The sequence below is a fragment of the Nematostella vectensis genome, chromosome 3 (assembly GCF_932526225.1).
Source record: "Nematostella vectensis chromosome 3, jaNemVect1.1, whole genome shotgun sequence".
NCBI classification, from domain to species: domain Eukaryota; kingdom Metazoa; phylum Cnidaria; class Anthozoa; order Actiniaria; family Edwardsiidae; genus Nematostella; species Nematostella vectensis.
Window position 1 is genome coordinate 11,215,942 of NC_064036.1, and position 23,844 is coordinate 11,239,785.

The 23,844-nt window shown below is 39.0% G+C and overlaps 4 protein-coding genes across 5 annotated transcripts; 2 read left to right on the forward strand and 2 right to left on the reverse strand.

The window, feature by feature from the left end:
• Positions 1-103: 103 nt before the first annotated feature.
• LOC5520054 (glyoxylate reductase/hydroxypyruvate reductase) lies at positions 104-5,315 on the reverse strand. Its single transcript, XM_001639866.3, has 13 exons — positions 4,989-5,315; positions 4,596-4,726; positions 4,208-4,280; positions 3,951-3,996; positions 3,689-3,759; positions 3,129-3,217; positions 2,648-2,725; positions 2,543-2,569; positions 1,689-1,760; positions 1,356-1,419; positions 1,210-1,267; positions 835-907; positions 104-563 (listed from the first exon to the last, which is right to left on the reverse strand). Exons 1-13 carry the CDS (start codon positions 5,135-5,137, stop codon positions 442-444), a joined length of 1,053 nt encoding a protein of 350 aa, XP_001639916.3. The 5' UTR covers positions 5,138-5,315; the 3' UTR covers positions 104-441.
• A 247-nt stretch (positions 5,316-5,562) lies between these two features.
• Positions 5,563-8,458, forward strand: LOC5519978 (glucose-6-phosphate exchanger SLC37A4). Its single transcript, XM_001639786.3, has 6 exons — positions 5,563-5,998; positions 6,316-6,703; positions 7,092-7,177; positions 7,260-7,364; positions 7,604-7,742; positions 8,162-8,458. The coding sequence occupies exons 1-6, from the start codon at positions 5,591-5,593 to the stop codon at positions 8,374-8,376; spliced, it is 1,341 nt and encodes a 446-aa protein (XP_001639836.2). The 5' UTR covers positions 5,563-5,590; the 3' UTR covers positions 8,377-8,458.
• Positions 8,458-17,471, reverse strand: LOC5520055 (E3 ubiquitin-protein ligase RFWD3). The gene is made up of 10 exons (XM_032365102.2): positions 16,975-17,471; positions 16,726-16,817; positions 15,912-16,193; positions 15,272-15,401; positions 14,340-14,438; positions 14,003-14,163; positions 13,306-13,512; positions 12,885-13,074; positions 11,611-11,853; positions 8,458-8,964 (listed from the first exon to the last, which is right to left on the reverse strand). The coding sequence occupies exons 1-10, from the start codon at positions 17,326-17,328 to the stop codon at positions 8,812-8,814; spliced, it is 1,911 nt and encodes a 636-aa protein (XP_032220993.2). The 5' UTR covers positions 17,329-17,471; the 3' UTR covers positions 8,458-8,811.
• A 676-nt stretch (positions 17,472-18,147) lies between these two features.
• On the forward strand, positions 18,148-22,989 carry LOC5520056. Of its 2 annotated transcripts, XR_007307295.1 has the most exons (4): positions 18,148-18,356; positions 18,954-19,062; positions 21,594-21,669; positions 21,771-22,989. XR_007307295.1 is itself a non-coding variant. In XM_048725193.1 (3 exons), the coding sequence occupies exons 1-3, from the start codon at positions 18,923-18,925 to the stop codon at positions 21,798-21,800; spliced, it is 246 nt and encodes an 81-aa protein (XP_048581150.1). In that variant the 5' UTR covers positions 18,640-18,922; the 3' UTR covers positions 21,801-22,989. The 2 variants fall into 2 exon arrangements, 1 of the variants encoding a protein (XP_048581150.1); XM_048725193.1 differs by lacking the exon at positions 18,148-18,356 and having other exon boundaries at positions 18,640-19,062.
• Positions 22,990-23,844: the final 855 nt, after the last annotated feature.

The window sequence follows — 23,844 nt, forward strand, 5'->3', positions numbered from 1 at the left end:
TTTTTTGGATCAGGTACTTACTTCGTATTATTCTTTGGCCTCATCTTTTATCATTGGTAAGCATTTCAAAAGTTGCAGTCGAAAGATGAAAATATAAAACAAATAAAACACCATCAAAAATTTATTTTCACATATTTTATACCTAGGAATACGAGTCACTTCTCTTACAATTTTATTAAATTTCTAGGCGTTCGCGAACAATGTAAACTTCGTTCCTTTACCAATTTATGAGCCGACTCCCAGCTAGTCCCCGATGCTCTTTTTTGGGATTCCTGTGGTTGGTTGTGGACTAGAGGGGCTTGGAAGAGATTGTTTCGCGTGACGTCACACCATCAACCACAGGAAATCCGCAACACCATATAAAACCTTTAAAAACACCAGGGACTTGGCTCAATTGAAAAAGCCTGCGCTACAATCAGCGGATATTTGACCATGCATGCGTTAAAGGTCAGCCTGTGCTGGCATCTGTTCCCCCCTGAGTCCCGCCAACAAGTTGCGGGCTGCGAGTGTGGCCATTTCAGTGCGCGTCGCGTCCTCTGCACTGCCGATGTGTGGTAGGATGACTACAAATACACGAAATAAAAATATTGAGCACAAGCTTACGTCACCACGCGTTGCACCATGGGTATAAACCGCGTGTTGCATCGCACATTGCATCATGGGTAAAGTATAAATGACAAAAAAAAAAATGACCGTAAAGCAACAATACTTGAGAATCTTGCTTTGCTTTAACTTCGCTTTAAGACCCCCCTTTGGCGGTTAGTGGGGCGAAGGGGGAGGGAGGGAGACCGTTTTTTTTTGTTACGCGCCTGCAAGACACGATGTACAACTCACCGCAGTTTGGGAGTGACAGCAGCTTGTGGTCGGTGGGAAGAGGCTCAGGTACCGTCACGTCTAGACCTGCGGCCTGCGAACAAGATTACGCGACTTTACGGCAAGTTACGTGTCATTGGTACGGCCAGGGGGTTGTGAAAGAACTCCCTGTTGTGAGAGAACGACTAAAGAGTCTTCCCAGTCACACACCTAAGCGTAAGGCGAAAAAAAAAACGCGTTTGCGGTACGAACAAAAAATTCAAACACAGTATAACGAATAAGACGACAGAGAAAGGTATCAGAAGAAAGAATAAAGAAAACACAGAAGCCGATATAAAGAAAAGTTCCATGCACCTAAAAAAGTAAAATAACCTTGTAGTTGCGGACTTCACCTACCCGTATGGCGTTATCTTTTAAAGCATCGTACAAATCGTCTTGATTAACCACTCCACCTCTGAAATAAGAAAAGGGAAGTTGGTTATATTTGCTTTGGGATAAAGTCCCCCTGACCGAAAGAAAAATGATCATAGTGACAAACCTACCTGCTCGTGTTAACAAAGATAGCCGTTGACTTCATTTTAGAAAAGGCATCTTTGTTGAACATTCCTATATTAATAAGCAAATTCAGATGAAGTTAGGAACTTTTATGAACTATTTTATCTTTCACAGGAATCAAAGGGATACTCAATCTAATATAGAGAACTGACTACTTCATAACACAGAGATAAAGATTATTATTGACTGCTAGAAAAAACAATTCATTATCACTGTACATTACTTGCATGGCAAAAAAGCAAAAAGCAACTATCTAAAACAGTAAGTGAATGCTTAAATCAATTGGCCATTCATATCAAACTAATGCACAGTAAGCTTACCTTGCGTCTCTTGAGTCAGAGCAGTGCAGCCCAGGACAAAATCAGACTTAGCAAATAATGCATCGTTATCAACTAAGATACATAAAGAGAAAACATAAGGCTTGAGAGCCCTGGAGAACAAAAAAATGCGGTCATGGGCACTTTTTAACTTCTTTCATGAGCTGAAGATTGCTATGCAACAAGAGCATGCAAAAGGAGCACTGCAATAACCCCAGCTTTGCATCAATCTTTTGGAGCCTAGGGCGTTGAGGTCACAGGCATGAAAACGTGGCGGAACAAGGCCAAAGGAGGGTAGGGGGCAGGAGAGAAGAAAAAGGAATGAGAAGACTTCTTTTCCTTCCTTTCTCTACTCCCCCCTCCCCCTTCAACCTCCTCACCCTCATTATCGCGCCTTGTTACACTGGTACCCGAGGATGCTTTGCATCAGAACTAGCTCTAGAATTAAATTTGTGAGCTACTAATTCTCTCCCCTTATTACATTCAGGCAAGTTGGCTTTCTTGTCTTTTTAAATGAGGTTAAAGCCGCATTGTCACTAGTTTACTTCCGGTCGATTATGTAACAATTTCCGATGATTTTTAACGGAAAACGCGAAAAATATTTCAAAATATTGAAAGCAGTGTGTCTATTGGAAGTTTCTTTGAGTATGTGATTGATAATTTAGAGCGGATGGCCTGTTAAATATTTCGGATTCTTATAGATTCTTTTATCTTTTAACGGTTGAGGTTTCCGTCGCACCTCAGGAAGTAAACTGGTGACAATGCGGCTTTAAATTGAGTTTCCAGATTGATGATTTCACTATGGAATTGATTGCTGAGCTTTGGAAAGGTAAAAAGGGTCCTATGATTTGCCTTACCATGTGTGGCATTCACTTGCTTCTCAACTGGACATAAAAGGGAAAACACAAAGTGATTGGTTACTAATGTCCTTTTTTTCTAAAACAAAAGTTCGGTTTTCTTACCTTCGGGAGTAGCTTTCCATCCTGAATACACTATCTTAGAGACACCAAATGGTAGAAGCCTTTGAGCAACTGCCAGACCTACCGGAGAAATTGGATTAAAAATGCAATGAAACCCTATTAACAAAAACCCTCAAGGGCAACAAAAAATAGCATCATCTTAGCATGATAGAATTAGCAAGATGTTCAAGTTCATTTGGGTAGAAATGGTAAAAAAATATTTGATACAACAGTTTGAGTTATCTGAATTGCAAAATATTTAGGGATAGAGGTTTTTTCTTGAGTCAAAGTGATGATAAAGTAAAATTTGGTAATGTTTAGATATTGGACAAAAGAGAAAAGCAGAAGAGTCAACACATGTGCACATGAGAGAGCAATGTTAACCCCTCTATATCTTCTATTTAATATAATTAATAAATCATTAGAGTATCGCACACACGATGCGGTAAATTTGATGTTCCTGGGAGCTTTGGCACATACATACCAATTCTTCCAAGTCCAACAATCCCAACAGTGCTCCCTCTTAGTGTGGCTCCACACATCCACATAGGCTTCCAGGTACTCCAGCCACCACTGTCAGTATAAGGGAGCAAATTAGCAAGCAGGACAGTGGCAGGAAAAGTACAGGGGGACGAGCCTTACAACACTTGTCAATCAGTATTTCGTAAAGGGTTTTATGGATTTCAGAACCCCCATTATTGTCAAGAGCACCAACTTGCAAAATTTTGAAATGGGGAATAATGTAGAAGCCTGGTTTTGGATACAGTCCCAAGGGGGGGGGGAAATCTTCCCATACCGACCTGACAGGGATGCTCGTCGTATTTTTTAGGGGTCAAAACAGGGCCTAAGGTATTTTTAGGGAGTATATGAGAAAAAAATAGTTTTTTTTGTAGAATTGGTATTTTTAGGGCTGCTGGAGTATTTTTTAGGGTAGCTTTTTTTGGTGTGCCGGTATTTTTAGGGGTATTTTTCGTTTTTCGAATTTCCCTACCGGCATCCCTATCACTTTTACCCTGAGGATTCCCCCCCAGGATACAGTCTTACTTTTTAACTTCACCAACTGCTTCAATAAGTCTTCTTGAGGTCGCCAATAGCAGAGCTACTGTCAGGGTTGCCTGAAGATGAAAACATGCAGAATTTATGACAATATAATATGAGTAAACTGACAGGCAAGCACTAGTAGGAAGTATTTGGTCTGTTTAGTTGTCTGTCTGTTTATCTGCTGTACTTTTGCCATCCAACCTTGTGCTGTTTGTCTCACTGTATGTCTGCTGTCTATATGTCTGTCTCTTTGTCTTCTACTTACAGTAGCATCGGTAAGGACATTTGGAGTGTAGCCCAAGGGAATGTTCCTATGCAAAAATAAGACCTAGTTAAAAATTATAGCGATAATACACTGGGAAGTCTATCGGATTTAGGCATACTCATAATGTATGCATGCCCTGTAAACTGTTTGTCATTAAAAGTTATGTTCATTGTGTTTGGAGTTGATTTGTTGAGAAAAATAATTTTGAACAATACAGACTACATCTTCAAATTTAGGCACAGTATATAATACCAGACCTGTTTTTGAGTTCCTTAGTGGTAACATGATCATATCCAACAGACATAGTACTGACAACCCTCAGCTGGGGCCCTGACAAACAAAATGTAGTTGGGACTTAACTGGTAAATAATAGGGTAATTAATGCTATAAACTGAGACTTTGAGCAAAGAAATGAATCCTAAAAGTTTACTTCCATAACAAATATAAAAGTGCTAATTCAAAGTGTAATTGTTAAATATACCACAAGCTTGCATTATAGATTACAGATGAAACATCTGCCTTGTATAGTGTATAGTTTTATTGTATAGTTGTCATAAAATGAACACGCACTTTTAAAAACCTGGAGCCACCAATTGCCCTTCATTCCTGAAATAGATTACTGACAGAGTAGTTGATATTATTTACCAGCTGCATCAAGTAGTTCTGCATCAACCTTTTCTGTTAGTAGAACATACAGTCCATCTTTTCCTTGTGCTCGTTTAAGCAATTCAGCCCTTGGAATGGGGTCATCAGAGTCCCACACATCAAGGTCACAGCTTGAGAGATAAATGAACGGGGGGTTAATCCGGGGGTGGTAAGGGGGGTCCCTACACATTTCACAAGTTTCAAAAATCGGAAATCAAGTTTCACGTTAAACAAAATTCAATATATTTGAGTCACGCGAAAATAAACGTAACGTTAAAAATAAAAGTAAGAAGTGTGATAAGGTTAGTCATAAAACGAATGTGAATGCTAGGAATTTAATTTGCCAGTGCATGTTATAAGATATAATGTAATTATTTATGACATTGTCTTCACCTCTGAGATGTTTTCAGTATGTCCATGGCTAGCTGTGGCACTCTTCTGGTCACCAACACTTTACTTAGTTCTTGTGTGCCCAGGCATCGTATGTTTTGACGAAAGACGAGGGGACGTAGGATTCCACTCATCCGATACATCATGGACATCTTAAAATTGACAAGGTCTTAGTCTCGTAATTGAATTAAACACTATCCTTTTAAAAGAACGGCTTCCAATTTAAATGGAGTAGTGTCTTGGTTTTCCGATAGGAATTCAAAGTAGACTGAAATATATTAATTTCTGGTGACGTGAAATTTGACCGGATAGACAAAGAAAGAAGTCAGGCGTTCCTGGGGTTCCAGCGTTGCCGGCGGGGTTCCCTAAGATCCACAGGGCTACCACCGAAGTCAGGACAATAATGGGAAATGTTTTTTTTTAATTTATTTATCTTTTATCTTTACCGTTGTTTTACGATTTTAGAATTTCCTAAGGCAATTAAAAAAAATGTTCATTAGACACTTTTTGAAAAAAAAAGACTAAAAAAATAGCATCAAAACAGCCAGCAATGCTTCCTGGGAAGCCAAGCACAACCACCGGAAGCAGTTGAAGATCGACAAAAGATGGCGGTACAAGAAACAGCTATATACAACAAAACAAAATGGAAAGTATTTATTTGCCTTTTAGTTGGCTATTCCACGTACTATTTAACCAGAAAATCATTTACCTACACTATGCCTTCGCTTGTTCGTGAACTCGACGTACAGAAAAGCGATCTTGGAGTCATAACAAGCAGTTACACAATTAGCTATGGTTTGAGCAAGTTCGCCGGTGGAGTTCTTTGTGATAAAATCAACGCTAGAACACTGTTTGTCGGTGGCCTTGTGCTCAGCGCTGTACTGAATATTGCTTTTGGATATAGCTCCAGCTTGTGGAGTTTCACTATTTTTTGGAGTGTCAATGGAATGGCTCAGGGCTTTGGTTGGCCTCCATGTGCAAAACTCCTCAAAGCATGGTTCAAGCCTTTTGAGGTATTGTGATTATGGATCCGTGATTATGGAGGCGGCAGGGGTAGCCATGTGTCTTTTGTGACACTTTTAATATCCCTCTAGCTACATCCCCAATAGAGCCAATTTTTAAAAAGAAGAATGGTGTCTACCCCACCCCCTACTACAAGTCCTGATGATATATCTCTAACTTCCTCACCCCCTCCTAATTCTCAATTTTTTCTTTTTTTTGAGGGGGGGGGGACTTTATTTCAAGAGGGATATTTTTTATTACAAACACTGTGCAGTAGAACTCATATAAATAAGACTAGATGGAATCAGACAATTGTTTCATTTTTCAGGTTGGAACCCTGTGGAGTCTGTTGACTGCAGGTTGTAACCTTGCAGCCAGTCTTTCTCCCCTGTTCACTACCTACCTGATCACCAGCCATGGATGGAGATCTGCGTTTACAATACCAGGGGCTGTAGCCCTTTGCACATCACTTGTACTTTATCTATTTATTTACAATGATCCCTCAGAAAGAGGGTTAGCCCAAGCCAGTGAAGAAGTCAGCAAACAGGGCAGAACAATCACACCCGCACCAGAAGGGCTTATATCCTCTGTGTTAACTAGCCCATTCCTTTGGATGATAAGCCTGGGTAATTTAGCAACTTCTTTGATCAAGTTTGCCATTGCAGACTGGGGACAACTGTTCTTGATGCAAGACAAGGGGCAGACACAATATAGTGGTAGGTTAGCTGTGTTTGAGTTCAAGTTAACATGCATCACTACACAGACAGTGCCATAGGAAGCTTTGAAATATTGGAGGGGCACAAAATATGGGGGAGGGACGCGCCCCCAGTGCTCCACCCCCTGCTATGGCCCTGACAGACAAAGTCTTGATTCTCTAACATTGAATGTCAGGTGCATAAATGTTGCTGAGTTATTGGGTGGTGCACATGCATACCTGCAAAAAGTATATGCACATCCCCTGATGTGACACTAGCTATGCCCGAGTATTCTCCCATATATTGAGGGAAATCTGCCTGCCAAAAACAAAGAAGTTTGCACTGACATACCCAACATGTGTGCTTATGTGTATAGGGGCTATGTTAGTTACATTATTCTATCTTTCAGCTGGATTAGCAATGAGCATGTTTGAAGTTGGAGGCTTCATAGGAAGCATAACCTCTGGGTTCTTTTCTGACTGGCTTGTACTCAAGGTTAGTTCTTCTTGTCTTTTACCTCTTAAGTTTGTTTCCTAGACAATGTCTAGTTTCAAATAACACTTTCTTTTTTCTACAGTACAATAATACTTCATCATCAAGTCCAAGGATCCCGCTTGTGTTGGTCTATTCCATTGGACTTACTGCAAGTCTTCATTTACTGAGGACAATAAAAGCATCTGAGGTACATAAAAAGAAGCTGAGAGATCACTAATTATCTCTAGAACTACCTTGGCCATACTGTTTCTTATAAAATGAATATTTATTATATCCTCAAACTGAGACTGAGTAAAATGTACTCATTGACTTAAGACAGTGCCATCCTAACAGCTTAGGCCCATTACTCCTGGCCTGGGGAAATAATGGGTGTGAATATGCAGTTATGTACTATTATTTTATATTTCATATTCTTTTTTTTTCCAGATGATAATCTATCTATTAGTGTTTAGTATTGGATGTACAGCCTATGGCCCCTTCAATATGTATGGAGTTTTAGCCATAGAAAATGCCCCTCCAGGGTTAACTTCAACGACTCATGCCGTGGTTGCTCTGGCAGCAAGTTGTAAGTCTACAGATCCACGATTCACGGTGGTGGGATGAGGAATCTGTCTTTCTCGAAGAGCTAAAACAAACATGTGGTAGCATACACTGAAATCTTGCATGTGCACCGTCCTCAACTCTCTGCCTTTGTAAATATCCACTGTCGTAATCTCAGTTGCTTTACTTTTGGTGGTAAATAATATGTTACACAAGAGGTTATGAACAGATTTCTACTCAGATCAGTTTGTTTTGAGTATATGCAACCTCCAAAAATGCTCTTTCACTTTAGTACTGTGTCCTGAGATTCAGCTATGATTTAATTAGTAACCAGGGGTGGACACCACTAGGCCTTTCAAAAACCTTCCACAAATCCTGATTACAGTGTTTGTTACTTACCTGAAGTGTTCTCAGCTTTAATATACTGTTAATCTATTTTTTTAGCTGGAGGGGTGATGGCTGGCTATCCCTTAAGCCTTATTGTCAAAGAATATGACTGGAAGACGGCCCTGCTGGTGTTAGAATGTGCTGCTATTGGCGCTGTTACACTTCTAGCCTTTGCCAGGAATACAAGTAGGCACATGGTACCAGCTATCACAGATACCTCTAAGACTAGCAAAAGAGATGAAGATGTGTTGTATAGCCAAAAGAAAAAGTGATAAATAGCTGATCACCAATTACAAATGATTATATATACTGAAGATGCAAACAATAAAAAGCATATATTATGTACAAAGAAAAGTTGTTGACCACATTTATTACTGTTTATGCCTGATGACATATACATTCTGTCAATATGACTTTAGATTGCCTTTAAAAATATATATATAGTACAATCTATACACTATGTACAATTCATATTTTACAACACACAATATTTCTTCTATGTTCCCATATTCCCATTATCTCCTCAATTCTATTTTGGATAAAAATACTATCCTGTCACTAAAATGTACATACATAAATATATGTATATAATATTCTTATAAATAAAACATCATTATACATTTCATTCTATTATTATTATTTTTGTTGTTGTTGTGTGTGTTTTTTTTTGGGTTCTGGTATTTGTAAGTACTTTGAAGTTATAAAAATTACTGCCACTTATAGATATTCAGTTTTTGTTCTGTTATTGTAGTAAGGAACTGGCTTCCATTGACTGCAAAAGGCTTGACGTCTAGGACTGGCTCTCCCTGGTCAGGAAGCTTTTGTGTGCGTTTTGCAACATTCCCATCCCAAATCAGTGTCTGGCAATAATAGAAGAATTAAAGTTTTTTTTTTTAAATGTGGGATGGCTCTGCATATGCTTAAATTAACAATTTAATCATTTCCAACCAATTTGTACCCAATTACAGTCCATGTATCACTAAATGTGCTTACAGTGCATTTATCGCTGTATGTAGTTAGTTGTAGCGCTTTACTTACAATGCATGTATTACTGTATGTAGTTGTAGTGTTTTACTTACATACATGTATTACTGCATGTAGTTGTAGTGTTTTACTTACATACATGTATTACTGCATGTAGTTGTAGCGCTTTACTTACATACATGTATTACTGCATGTAGTTGTAGTGTTTTACTTACAATGCATGTGATACTGCATGTAGTTGTAGTGTTTTACTTACAATGCATGTGATACTGCATGTAGTGGTAGTGTTTTACATACAATGCATGTGATACTGCATGTAGTGGTAGTGTTTTACATACAATGCATGTGATACTGCATGTAGTGGTAGTGTTTTACTTACAATGCATGTGATACTGCATGTAGTGGTAGTGTTTTACTTACAATGCATGTGATACTGCATGTAGTGGTAGTGTTTTACTTACAATGCATGTGATACTTCATGTAGTGGTAGTGTTTTACTTGCAATGCATGTGATACTGCATGTAGTGGTAGTGTTTTACAATGCATGTGATACTGCATGTAGTGGTAGTGTTTTACTTACAATGCATGTATTACTGCATGTAGTGGTAGTGTTTTACTTACAATGCATGTGATACTGCATGTAGTGGTAGTGTTTTACTTACAATGCATGTGATACTGCATGTAGTGGTAGTGTTTTACTTACAATGCATGTGATACTGCATGTAGTGGTAGTGTTTTACTTACAATGCATGTGATACTGCATGTAGTGGTAGTGTTTTACAATGCATGTAATACTGCATGTAGTGGTAGTGTTTAACTTACATACATGTATTACTGCATGTAGTTGTAGCGCTTTACTTACATACATGTGATACTGCATGTAGTGGTAGTGTTTTACTTACAATGCATGTGATACTGCATGCAGTGGTAGTGTTTTACTTACAATGCATGTGATACTGCATGTAGTGGTAGTGTTTTACTTACAATGCATGTGATACTGCATGTAGTGGTAGTGTTTTACAATGCATGTGATACTGCATGTAGTGGTAGTGTTTTACTTACAATGCATGTGATACTGCATGTAGTGGTAGTGCTTTACTTGCAATGCATGTGATACTGCATGTAGTGGTAGTGTTTTACTTACAATGCATGTGATACTGTATGTAGTTGCAGTGTTTTACTTACAATGCATGTGATACTGTATGTAGTTGCAGTGTTTTACTTACAATGCATGTGATACTGCATGTAGTGGTAGTGTTTTACTTACAATGCATGTGATACTGCATGTAGTGGTAGTGCTTTACTTGCAATGCATGTGATACTGCATGTAGTGGTAGTGTTTTACTTACAATGCATGTGATACTGCATGTAGTGGTAGTGCTTTACTTGCAATGCATGTGATACTGCATGTAGTGGTAGTGTTTTACTTACAATGCATGTGATACTGCATGTAGTTGCAGTGTTTTACTTACAATGCATGTGATACTGTATGTAGTTGCAGTGTTTTACTTACAATGCATGTGATACTGCATGTAGTGGTAGTGTTTTACTTACAATGCATGTGATACTGTATGTAGTTGCAGTGTTTTACTTACAATGCATGTGATACTGTATGTAGTTGCAGTGTTTTACTTACAATGCATGTGATACTGCATGTAGTGGTAGTGTTTTACTTGCAATGCATGTGATACTGCATGTAGTGGTAGTGTTTTACTTACAATGCATGTGATACTGCATGTAGTGGTAGTGTTTTACAATGCATGTGATACTGCATGTAGTGGTAGTGTTTTACTTACAATGCATGTGATACTGCATGTAGTGGTAGTGTTTTACTTACAATGCATGTGATACTGCATGTAGTGGTAGTGTTTTACTTACAATGCATGTGATACTGCATGTATTGGTAGTGTTTTACAATGCATGTAATACTGCATGTAGTGGTAGTGTTTTACTTACAATGCATGTGATACTGCATGTAGTGGTAGTGTTTTACTTACAATGCATGTGATACTGCATGTAGTGGTAGTGTCTTACTTGCAATGCATGTGATACTGCATGCAGTGGTAGTGTTTTACAATGCATGTGATACTGCATGTAGTGGTAGTGTTTTACTTACAATGCATGTGATACTGCATGTAGTGGTAGTGTCTTACTTGCAATGCATGTGATACTGCATGCAGTGGTAGTGTTTTACAATGCATGTGATACTGCATGTAGTGGTAGTGCTTTACTTACAATGCATGTGATACTGCATGTAGTTGTAGTGTTTTACTTACAATGCATGTGATACTGCATGTAGTGGTAGTGTTTTACTTACAATGCATGTGATACTGCATGTAGTGGTAGTGTTTTACTTACAATGCATGTGATACTGCATGTAGTGGTAGTGTTTTACTTACAATGCATGTGATACTGCATGTAGTGGTAGTGTTTTACTTACAATGCATGTGATACTGCATGTAGTGGTAGTGTTTTACTTACAATGCATGTGATACTGCATGTAGTGGTAGTGTTTTACTTACAGATTTTGAGGCCTCATCTGGAGCTGCCACTAACAGCCTGTTGCCGTCATCAGGATGCGGAAAGAGAGCTGGCCTGCTTAACAATTTCTGGATAGGACCTCCTGTGCACTGTACCAGGGCATTACATGTGCAGAGGCTGCTTCCAGTTGTACTGGCATCGGTGGTGTTGGTACCATTAGGGTCATTCTCTGCCTGGCCTCGAGTTGTGGATACTCCAATTCCATTACCCTCAAGCTCACAAATCTGGACATAGAGTAAGTAATGGAATCCTTAGAATTACTTTACAACAAATAATGAATAATTTATAACGAAACAGGCTTCACTTCTCAAGAAGAGAGGACCCAGAGGACCCAGGTTGAATCCAAGGTTTGTTTTTGTTTGTTTGTTTTGAAAACCTCGCTCTTTATAATGGGAATTGTTCTGAGCAGTCAGAGTTCTATACTCAACTGACAGCTGAAGGGCAGGTGACTATGTACACACATAAATACTTGGCGCTATAGAAATACACCATACCTTACAATATTTCCTAGCCTGATCTTATTTGGGGTAATTTGGAAATTATTTGTTTTTGGACATCATGAATCATGTGGCACACAAAGGAATAAAGAGCACTTGATCGGCTTGCATGCAAACATTTCTCTTGGCCACAGTAAAGCTTAGTCCGCTTGCAGCCGTTTTTAGTCACGCAACGCTTCCTCCACATGCGTGACTGACACTAAAATTTAGTCACGCAACGCTTCCTCCACATGCGTGACTGAAACTAATAACGGCTACAAGCAGACTAAAAGCTCTGCCACATACAAGAACATTGTGTACTTTCTCAATTAAACCTAAACAAGAGATGGCTAGCCCGGTAAATATTCATCGACTCATCGACAGATAAAAAAAATGGCATGAAATTTTCCAATTCTCAATATATAAGCTCAAGATCCCGCATAAAAGGAGTTCCTCTGACAAAAAGCTTAATTCCAAATTTTAAAGAAATTTAGAAGATACGAAATTTAGATATTAGCAATCAAATTTGGCTTAATTTCTGATCAGAGACCGACTTCCCCTAAAAAAGAGGAGAATTCATACTTTGAACATTTGAAAATTGTACTTCAAGCCTCATATCTCGAAAACGAACCCACTGGAAAATTGATATGTTGGTTTACGTAACATAAGGAACCTCTATGCAAAAATTCAAGCTTACCGAAGTTAACCAGACCTTATTTTGGGATTTTTGCTCTGTCTCATCAGAGTACAGTAGCATGAAATTAGCATGAATGACTTACCACATGTCTTGTGTTGGGCGAGTTCTTTGAGGGCCTGAGAGAGAACATACACTTCCGGCTTTGTGACTCAAATGACAAAGCAGTGCAAGAGCCCTCTGGGAGAGTGAGCAAGTGCGGTAGGTAGTCAACACCAAAAGTACTTTCCCAGAAACAAGCTCCTTCCAGCTTACCAACAAGGATCCCACCAGGTCTGAAATAAATGTATTGGGTGAGTAATTGTATCAGACTTACAGGGATGGGTGAGGGAGGGGGGGAGGGGGGTCAGCTTCAAAGAATACTTGATACTCTAGACTCAGCAAAGGCATTTTTGACATGCCAGCATGTCACTTGCCTTTAGGTTGCCTAGTACTTATATGATGCATAACATTTTTTTGCCATTTACATAACCTGTATTTAACAATATTTTGAAGGTATTTTGTACCTTAATTTGGATGTCTGACTGGGTAGAATATGGGCTAGTGATACCACTGGACAGGAGCTAGCTGTCTCATTTTTCAAACTCTTGAGTGAAGTGCTGGTATTGCGCACATCAAAGATGAGGCAAGAGCCATTTTGCAATCCACAGTACATGTAGTTGGTGTCACTTTGATCCCAGGCACAAGACCAGACAGGAACTGGGGTTGTATATCTAAAAAGAACACTGTTGTTAGTATATTTCATTGAGAAAATAGCATTATAGATTGAAACTTGTCTACATTATTTAAACTGCCAAAGCTTGAATAAGACTAGCTTTTAACTAATGATGCATGATGTAGAAGAACCTAGACAAAATAATAATAGCAGTGGAACAAATAAGTATCCAACAAATGTAACAACAACTCAGTAAATTAGGATAAGTTTATTCTGTATAGCTACAGTAGTAAACCATGGGATAACCATGCTATTTTCCCACGAACTATACCATTCTAGAGACTTAAAATGTTTATCATTCTGCTGGGGAAAATAAGATCAGAATGGATCAGAATCAGAATTTGGTTACCTCTACTTAACTGGCAAAGGCTTAAGGGTGCAGCTCCTGTATAGAAGGCACGAGGGAAAATAACCCAAAGAAAACTAGCATTATAATCACAGTCAAAGTACTGTGCACTTGTGTTACCAGTTGAGAGATGCTGACTTACGTCTGGACAACAGTATTGCTTAGCATGCTTGTGATTTGAATTGTCTTGTCCATCCCAGCGGTCAGGAGTAAGCCATCGCCTTGGCAACTGAAACATGCATCTCTGATAGGCTTCTGGTGAATGCGCACAAACTCAGAGTGCTTCACATCAAGAGAGCTAACCTAAAGTAATAAATAGAAGCAATAATCAGCCATAAGAAACAAATAATACTGTAGCTCTATTTTGCAGCCACCACACAAAGTCCCAAATTCTTTGATTTCCATACTAAGGGTGGTCACTTAAGAGGCTCCAATGTATCACAATGTCTTTTTTTAAGGAATCCATAGGCTAAACAAACCTTGACAACACCATAGCCAGGAAAAAGCTGATTTGGAGATGGTTTGGACACTACTAGGAGCGCATGGTGCTCATCAAATGCCATCACCCTAGCTCCGCCCTTAACAAAAAAAGACATAGTTAGTATCATACTAGATCCACCTTACAAGCAAATTGTTAGTATCACCCTGGATCCACCTTGTTGGTATTACTTATATCTTATGGGCAGTAGCTGCCACCTAGGTGTAAATGTGGGTGAATGCAATAATAAGACCAAGGATGGTGTGGAAGGAGCAAGGCAAGGGGATGTGGTACTTATGTATGTAGAAGGTGTTCCAGTCAGCTAATAAGGGGCTTATTCGCACAAGGCAAAAGTTTGTTTGTTTTGACAAAAAACTGCCAACGCTAGCAGGAAACATGTGCCAATGCGTTTGTTCGATCAGGACAATTTTTGGCACAGCCGAACAGTCTTCAAAGGTGCCGCTGGCCTGCTCTACAGGCGACCAGAACTAGGCCAAATGTCAAATCTGACAGGTTTTTCAATTAACAACCAGCTTGACTTGAGCAGTTGTTGTTCTTGATATTCATAGAATGAATTTACTACCAGTAAGGTGATGAGTTGTGCAAAAATATTCCAAGGAAGCATTGTGATCAAACAGAAAACAAACTCTGCAACTTGGCTTTTCGCGTGAGAAATGTGAGTCTTAATTTTGAACGACGTTTGGGTTGCGTTCGGCTTTTTGTTTGACCTATCAATAAAACATTAATCGACTTTTTAGAAAATAGTAGCCGTTGCTTGGAAAATAGTAGCAGGCGGTTTCACCAGCCACTGGGCCTAAATCAAACCCCTTATACAAATGTGACCTTTGTCATTCATGGGTGGTTATCCTCAACATCAAGTTTTTCAGTTGGTTTTAATAACATGAAAGTGGATGAAAATATTTGAAAACTTACAGCAGCAACTTGGAATGATCTCTGCATCACATATGTTTTATTGGAAGTCAATAGCTGGCTTGAAGACTGCCCATGGGTCCTTGTTCCAGTGACTGGTTGCTTGCCACATGTGCATGAATGAGGACCTTGCCTGCCAATATGAACAGGTTAAATCACAATGCAAAATCAACATGGTCAAAGATGACTGCATTCATGCAAAGATATCAAACACAAGATAGCATGCCAGGAAACAATTATTTAACTATGCTCTAGTAATGAAATGCAGGTTTATTATAGACAGAGCTTGCACAGTTACAGTACTTTCAGGATGTAGAAAGATTGATTTACAGTGTTACAAAAAAGGGACATAATGATCAGCATATTCCTTTCAAAATATGTTCTGGATTTTACTTTGTTTCTTTGTGCCATTTAAAAAGAACTACAAAATGCATAGAAAAAGGCCTTCAACAAGCAAGCAATTTAATTTTGCAATGCAAATCTTTTTGTCAAGAGTAAATTTGACCCTGATACAGTGAATTTCAATATAACTAGTTCTGAATATAAAATCTGATCTGATTTGTGCAAATCTGAGTATTGTGCATACTCTTCTTCTAATCATTACCTACACAGTATATGATAATGATACATGCTTATATTGTACCTTGCAAGCTGTAACTCATACTGGTGTAGTTGTGATTTTATCCTCTCACACTCCGCCTTGACCAGCTGATATTGGAGTAAAGCCCTAGCTTCACCCTGTTCCGCCTTCTGTCTCTGCACCCTCTCCTTTTCCAAGTCAGCTAGTGCCCTGTCCTTTTCAGCAGTATCAATGGTCTTTAGAGCCTTTGCATATATGTTGCGAATGTCTTTCTTCTTAGCTGGTGCATTACATTGAGGGCATTTGTCACTTCCACCTTTAGCTTTCAGCCATCTCTCTATGCAACTGAAATCAAACAAAATTTTATGTATTATGGGTTTCATATTACGCTATACCTGGAATTTACCACAAGATCTAATGCAACCATCATCATGATGACAAAGAGTGTTTTTTAAACATAATACTATAATACTACTTAATTTTCATACACATCTGCTTGCCATAGTAGGCGTTTATTCCAGGATTTTCCAAGTAGCGGGTGGTGTAGCCATAGATATTATATGTATGGAAAGAGGGTAGTATTTGAGACCCTTCAATAAGAAATTACCCACTTTTTGGTGGCCATAGGGTTGTGAGGGAAACAAGGGTAGTGCATAAACAGGTGTTAAAAAGAAACATCCCACTTAACTAGATGTTCAATTCTAATGAAAGAAGATTAAGCACTGCTGCAATCTAGCACAAGATACCAAAGGAAGCTGGTGTGCAAAAAGGGACATACCCCTGGCTGGATACAGTACACATACAATACTGCCTCACCATAGACACGAGCACATTTTTTTTCAAGGTTTTATGGATAATTGTCGTAACAAAATCTCACCTCCTTCCAAATAAATGGCCACATGAGAGTGATGACAGCCTGTGAGCTCCTGAGTTGGACCATGCGTCGAAGCATATGGGGCAGCACTGGGCCTAAAATGTTCAAAAAATATTTATACTTAATTATTTTATACAACATTTACCAATTCCTCTAAGATTCGAAGCTAACCACAAATAAATGTGCTTGACATATCTGTCGAAACCAGTATAAGAAACCGGATAAGACATTTATTTTAAAAGATCTACCTACATCATCATCCTTCTCAGGTGATTTTAGCGGTGACTTGGCAAGTTTGGCCTTCTTGTTGCCTTTTGTTGGTTGGAACTCATACGGCGAATCTCTCACTTGATTTACTAACTGAACCGTTCTTACAGCCAGAGGCGTGATATCTACCGCAGAATTAGCTGTTTCTGTGTTCTCCGGCGTTTGTTGTGTGGTTATCTCAGGGTTATTCGCCTCAACTGTAGGTTCTAACTCGGCGCCATCTTGGGCGACTTGTTCGATTTCCATGGCTTCGTGATCGTTTGTTGTCGGAATAGCGGCGTTCTCGTTGACATCGGGTTCTGCTCTCATATCTGTCCGACTATTTGTTTCACCATCCATAACTCAAACAATCTTGGCTCTGCAATCAACGTATCTTAAAATTCTGATAATAAATTTTGTGAAAATAACAGCAAGCTTCTCTGCTTCTGTATACTCTTGAATTTACGCGCCACTTGAAATTGAACGATTGCGCATGCGTGTGGAGAAACGTTGAGCCGCTGGCTCAAACATCACCTTTCTCAAACAGGGAACCCAATCTCTTGGGTACGAATTCGCGATATCCCTTTCACTCCTGGGTACTTTTGAAAACAGAAAAACAGACTGAAAACAGCAATCCCCCCCAATGTTCCTGTACGTTTCTGGAGTAGGGCTAAATAGATTGCGTGAGAATGCGAGCGTTGTCCTAATACTTCGAGTATGTTTATTTCTTTATTTTAATAATAATCTTAAAAGAAACATTTTTGAAGCAGACACTGTATGCTGTGCATATTGGAACAAAGTCCGGCCTGGCTAAAAATAGAGAATTATCCTGTTTGGGACAGGTATTTTTATAAATTCTGAATTCTACAGAAGCTTTGGTTTGAATAGTTTTCTACTTCCAGGTAGTCCTTTAAAACTATATTATTTCGAAAAATGGATTTTTAAGAGTGTTGTTTTATATAGTTTTATACATGCTGCTTATTTGAAAACAGAACAATATTTTCACAATCAACAGCGCATTCAAGTCAACTGTCACTGATTAAGCTTCGTAATGGCCAATGTTGTCTTCTCCTCTCACTAGGACTCGAGATTTGATCTTGAAGGTTGTAAAAATGTTGCAAATCACGACACGACAAGAAATATAATCAACGAAATCTGACACCTTAATCGATATACCAAGTATATTTTTCGCAACTTGGAATAGCCTCCACTACCATCTGCTTGGCTCGCTAAACCATCAAATTGATTCCATGCTTCATTGCCAATAGCATAAGGAAATTTAAGCAAATATAACACTGTTATATTTTCTAATTTCTTAGGTCGCATGCTTGTGGTAGACCTTGCTCTCCGGGAGACGCTAAACACACAGATCTAGAAGCTCTACGACGGTAATATAAACTACTAAATCCGTGTTTTGCGCAACACCGTATTTATCACGAAAAGGGGGAAATAACAAAATATGCAAATTTTCAATGATTATAGATGTTTGAACATCTTAAAAAAACCTGTAATGCAAGAAAAACCTGTAATGATATATCCCAGATTTTGTCTATAGGAGATTTGTGGTTCACATTTCTCTCGAGCAATTTGTTGACATATCTTCGGTTATTCCATTTTATCCAAGAAGCCTAGGACCCCCCCGTCGGGTTTTTTACGTTACATGTTTGTTTTCTTGCTCTTCTCGAGTGACAGAATTGCAACCATTCGATGAGTGATTTCCGTTCTCTTTTGCGGCCGCCTTGGGGTCGAACTTGAGTCAAGGTCATTTCGAAAAGATGTCAGTTTTTAAAGACCGCGATGCCTTATCGCCGTCTCTATCACTGAAATCAAGCGCAAGAAATCCTCTTTTTGGTTGAAAATTAGCGATTAACGAAGTGATAAAGCTTTCTTATTTTCGTGTTGTACTTGCATAGACCTTAGCGCCGGAAACCTATCAAGTATCTGTGGTCCTGGTATGACCGGTTTGTCAACCTGTTTATTTATAGCCATGCGGCAAGTCCAAGGTTCATGCAGTCGCGGGAGCCACTCTTGGCAGATCACATCTGAAGCTATGGGAGCCGCTACCGAGCGAAAGGACGTCTTTGTAGCAACAAGGTATGGCTAAATGTAGTGTGCTCTATTTTATGCCAATCACGGTGCTGATTTGAAAACCTGGTTGTTTCAATGGGATTAAAAAAATTCTGTTACGGTATTGAGGTTGTCTCGGTATTACAATTTAGAAATATATAAAAAAGGGTTTGGTAAAGAATATTGGATATTTTATTTGGCAAGGAATTTGCCATATTTTATTTACGTTAAAGTACATAGATTTGATTATATAGATATTCGAGGCAAAATGGGTTTCTAATTTTTGTTAGCTCAACCACTGAGTTGCATATCAAGATATTATTTATTCCGACTTATTTATTCCAAGCGGAACACTGCTTTTTCGGCTTGTGGGACGGACATGTAGGAAGGGTTCAAAATGAGAGTTCTAACACATCCGGAATCCCCCCACAAAGCTAGAATTCCCCCTCCTGGAATACAAAAACAAAAATACGAAACGCATCTAATAACACAAGATAATAAGGGTTCAATACTATTCCCAGTATTGATTTGTCATGGAATATACATGTTGAAAACATCATAAAAAGGCGAATAAACGCCTGTACGCGCTTAGACTACTGGGGAAAGCTGGGGTCGACTCAAATGACCTCATTAAGATTTATACTTCGCTAATAAGATCGGTCCTAGAATATGCGGCCCCTGCTTGGGCGTCTCTTCCCATCTATCTGCAGGACGCGCTTGAGGGCATACAAAAAAGAGCTTTGAGATGTATCTATGCCGAATACGATCTTCCCTATCAGATTCTGCTGTGCCGCGCTGGAATTGCCACACTAGATGAGCGCCGTAAGCTTCTCTGCCAGACTTTTATATCTAAAGCTACATCCTTGGAACCCCTCAAATCGGTTATTCCATCCCGTTCCGTGGTAAGCTATGGCTACACCCTCGGCTCGGGAAGTGTGCGTGCAATACAGCCGTCCGGTAGAACTGATCGCTTCAATAACTTTATCACTAACCGCTTTGCCAATTAATGTTTTGTAATGGCCTTCCACATAATTCAAATGTATTATTACTGCAAGTGGTCGAATAAACTATTATTATTATCAGTTCGCATTGCACGAAGGTTGTTTTTGTGGGCGCTTTTTATTGTGTGTCTGTATCGTGTGTTTGTGATTCAGGGCAATGAGGTCGCTACTTGGCCTGTTGATCCCACGGAGAGAAGGGCGACAATGCGTTTACCGGGTTACAATTATTTATTGATTGAATTGGGGCTCATCCGGTACATAATGAAAACAGCACATGCACATGACTTTGCTAAGCAAAATAAACGGCGAACCGGCAGGTTAAGAGCTAATATTCCGCCTTCGCTTGTAGTTTTTCAAGACGGGTAATTTTGGTTGGCTCTCTTTTTTTTTTAGTGTTACGCAATTTTCTACGCGCGTGTCGTCGGCTTTTATATACCTTATTACACTTAATTTTCACGTCACTTTAATTTCGCGATTTTAAAAAATTCGCGAAAATAAAGTGACGTGAAAATTAAGTGTCGCGAAAATTAAGTGAGTACATAAGAAACCTTTGAGGGGATATTGGCCGTTTAATAAGCTTTATGTAAAAACATTGTCTATCAAGTCATCTAATGTAAATATTGTACGGTAAGAGGTTGAGTTGGACTTGTATTTTAGATTTTTAAACTAAATTTAGCCCACGCATCTTTTTGTTACATATTGTTTTGTTTGATACAGTTTTGATGATTACAACACATTTTAATTCCACTTGTTTTGCTTGATTTTATCATCCCAAAATCGCGAAAATAAAGTGATCTGGTTTTTACAAAAATAGGAAAATCGCGAAAATAAAGTGTCGCGAAATATCGCCACCTTAAAATCGCGAAATTTTGACGTCGCGAAAATTAAGTGTAATAAGGTAATAAAATTATCCAAAAAAATATCGAACGCACAAAGCGTAGAAGATACTGAAAACAATTAATTCCGATTTTTTTTATTGATGCACGCCTGAAAACCAAACTTGCAAAACAAAAGGCTGTTGTGGAGACTAAAAATGTTTTTGTTTTGGGATGATTTGTCATAATCCTCATTTTTTTTATCATCCCTTTCTGATCCTTTCTGAACTTGGCACTTTGTCGAAATGATCATTTACAAAATCCCCTATAGCACGTTCTCGAACTCACGTACAGAGCACTCACTCGGCAAACACTCAAAAGCGTTGAAAGCGCTGCTAACTTTAAAGCGCGTACATTCGCGGGTCATGTGAGCATCCGGTCTTATGTCCATTCGCATCTCAACTCATCTCTGCCTCGAGGCTACGGCATCCCATTGGCATTCCAAAACAACAGGGAACCATGAAACAAGCACCCGGCGATTTCGCAGATGTCTCTGCTGAAAAATGCTGTCAAAATACAGTTTACCCACATACTTTAAATATCATATTGATTTAGCCACAGGCAAATGAATAAACATCTTATATGAGGCCTATCGTTGTGTCGGTGGTGTTTACCATGTCAACTCAATACCCGTGCATGGGCTTTCTGTGTTTCTGATAGTTTTTTTTTTTTCGCTCCTTAGTGTGGTTGACTCGTGGATTTTCACACCAGATGACTACTCAGATTCATCAGGGAACTCAGTTGTTCAATTTGACAAGGTAAATCAATTGCTCGCCTACCAAAACCCTAATAAGGCACCTTAAAGTGGTTCTAGATATTAAAACATATCTACAACAACGAACTCTTTTTCCTTCCTTAGGCGTGCTTGCTTAAAAGAGTTCCCCTCTAAAGATGACGATGAAAAAAAGTCTTCTATGGGGAGAACTAACGTTGTTGAGGATTAACCGGCAGTTTCCCTGCAACTAGGGAGTACACTGGCTTTTATAAATCCCTGGAGGGCTCTTAGAAGTCGCACCCAAGATCGCACTGGGATCGACTCTTGACAAAACAAGTGTTACGCCATTTTCAAATAAGGTTGCACTCCGAGAACGTGCAAAATTTGGTGTTTTTACATGCGCACTCTTTTGCTTATTTATTTGATACTATATAGCACTGCCAGTAGCTCGCTCTGATGCAGGCTACGACACATGAATTCCGAATGTCACCTTATTTGAAAATTGGTGTTTATTCCCGTTAACATTTCGAAACTTTCCGATAAGCTCCCGACTACATACGTCACCGTATTTCGGAAATTTTCCCAAATTTTGAACATTTTAGTTTTGAAATTTCTGAAGGACAAAAAATGATGACGATGATGATGAAAATATAGGTAAGGTTAGCATCCGTTGAAAAGATGCGTTTTGTTTATTAGCCGCCGATACCCTCGTTAGGCCTCTGATTACTCTAAGCTATCATTGGAAGGCGGTGCAACCAGGGGATCTACGTCTAAGATCTTGTTTCCTATCTTCATGCTACGGAGACAACAGAACAATTAAAAAAAAATTTCATTTTATCATTTTTTCCGCTGAAATATCGAAGAAGAAGCAAAAACAAGAACTTGAAATATTTTTTAAGATCGTCATAAATAACAACGGCATTGTTATACAATTTTGTTTCTAACTTTTTGTCTTTTTCTGAAATTTTGGCTGGGTTTTTCACAATGGCAGCCCCGTTATATTCGGGTTGATTAATCTGGAGTGAGATGATCATAATCCAAAGAGCCTCTTATAGTCTTCACGACGAATGAAAAAGCTTTTTTAATGATGACCAAACAGACTACTGGGGTTTCTACGATTACCCAGAATGCTATGCAAGTTTGCAATCGAAGGGCGCGATACAAACAGGAAGACCAAACATTTAGGTCGATTAGCACTTACCAAAATATCTAAGTTGGCTCTATAAAAAATACCATATTTATGTAAATACTATGAGAGAAAACAAATATAGACAAGTTTATGTGCAAAAGCAATGGTGTATATTTATAAATGATAAATAATAGTGTATATTTATGAAATAAAAGGCTTGTGGTAAAATAAAAATGTCAACTTATTTCTTCTCTGTATTCGCTCATACAAATTATTACACTGTCTAAATTCTAACTACTGGTTGGCTCTTGCTTGGTTCGACACGACAGACGTCACGACAGACGTCCCACCGTAGAGGACGAAAGATGTCAATGTTCTTGGAGATCATTCGATCCGGTTCAGAGTTTAGTGGCCAAGCTTTGATGTCTCGAGGGCAGGCGACGTTCATTCAAGCTACCTAAACTACTAGCGGGATCTCTTCGCCTCCAAAATGTAGTGCGAGCCGATGACAAGCCCTGTATAGTAAACCGCTGACAACACACGACTGAACGATTTTGTTGTCTTTTATGGGCTAAAGGCTAACTTCAAACGACACCCTACTTTATGTGCCATCGAAAATTAAATAATCGACTTGTTGTTGTTGTCGTCGTTGTTATTGCATTAATTTAAATTTGTTACTACATACGGAAAGTAGCTCGGAACAAGATACTAGGGACAGCAGGGTAGTCAGCAAGGGAGTGCAAGGTGTAGGGTGATAGCTGTACGGTTGGGCGCAGCTTTCCCCCCCCCCCTGAAACTCAGACAAAAAAGGCGAGAAAAGGAACTCTGTGGAATTAAGACAAGGCTTGATCGTCAAAAACATGAATGTTTCTAGGGGGGGGGATCTCCCGGGCCCCCTACAAAATGAAGTGCTCTCAGCCTCGAATTCTTCGTCCCTCTTGATATTTTTTATGGTATTCAACTTTTTGCTTTAGGGGGCAAAATAAGTTTTATTAAGTGTGGGTCAATTTATGAGAAAGTCATCCTCTGCCCCACAGGTGGTTCGATAATATAGTTAATATACACCTGTTTCAACGAAGGTTGTCAGTG

Excerpts from the sequence above, each read along its gene's own strand:
- LOC5520055 (XM_032365102.2), bottom strand. The coding sequence starts at position 17,328 with ATGGATGGTGAAACAAATAGTCGGACAGATATGAGAGCAGAACCCGAT. Across the intron at positions 16,194-16,725 it reads GGCCATTTATTTGGAAGGAG|TTGCATAGAGAGATGGCTGA; the intron begins GTGAGATTTTGT and ends GTTTGATTTCAG. Across the intron at positions 11,854-12,884 it reads CGCCCAACACAAGACATGTG|ATTTGTGAGCTTGAGGGTAA; the intron begins GTAAGTCATTCA and ends CTCTATGTCCAG.
- LOC5520054 (XM_001639866.3), bottom strand. The coding sequence starts at position 5,137 with ATGTCCATGATGTATCGGATGAGTGGAATCCTACGTCCCCTCGTCTTT. Across the intron at positions 3,760-3,950 it reads ATGTCCTTACCGATGCTACT|GCAACCCTGACAGTAGCTCT; the intron begins GTAAGTAGAAGA and ends TTTCATCTTCAG. Across the intron at positions 1,420-1,688 it reads TCTGACTCAAGAGACGCAAG|GAATGTTCAACAAAGATGCC; the intron begins GTAAGCTTACTG and ends TTATTAATATAG.
- LOC5519978 (XM_001639786.3), top strand. The coding sequence starts at position 5,591 with ATGGCGGTACAAGAAACAGCTATATACAACAAAACAAAATGGAAAGTA. Across the intron at positions 5,999-6,315 it reads CATGGTTCAAGCCTTTTGAG|GTTGGAACCCTGTGGAGTCT; the intron begins GTATTGTGATTA and ends TTCATTTTTCAG. Across the intron at positions 7,178-7,259 it reads CTGACTGGCTTGTACTCAAG|TACAATAATACTTCATCATC; the intron begins GTTAGTTCTTCT and ends TTTTTTCTACAG.
- LOC5520056 (XM_048725193.1), top strand. The coding sequence starts at position 18,923 with ATGACCGGTTTGTCAACCTGTTTATTTATAGCCATGCGGCAAGTCCAA. Across the intron at positions 19,063-21,593 it reads GACGTCTTTGTAGCAACAAG|TGTGGTTGACTCGTGGATTT; the intron begins GTATGGCTAAAT and ends TTCGCTCCTTAG. Across the intron at positions 21,670-21,770 it reads CAGTTGTTCAATTTGACAAG|GCGTGCTTGCTTAAAAGAGT; the intron begins GTAAATCAATTG and ends TTCCTTCCTTAG.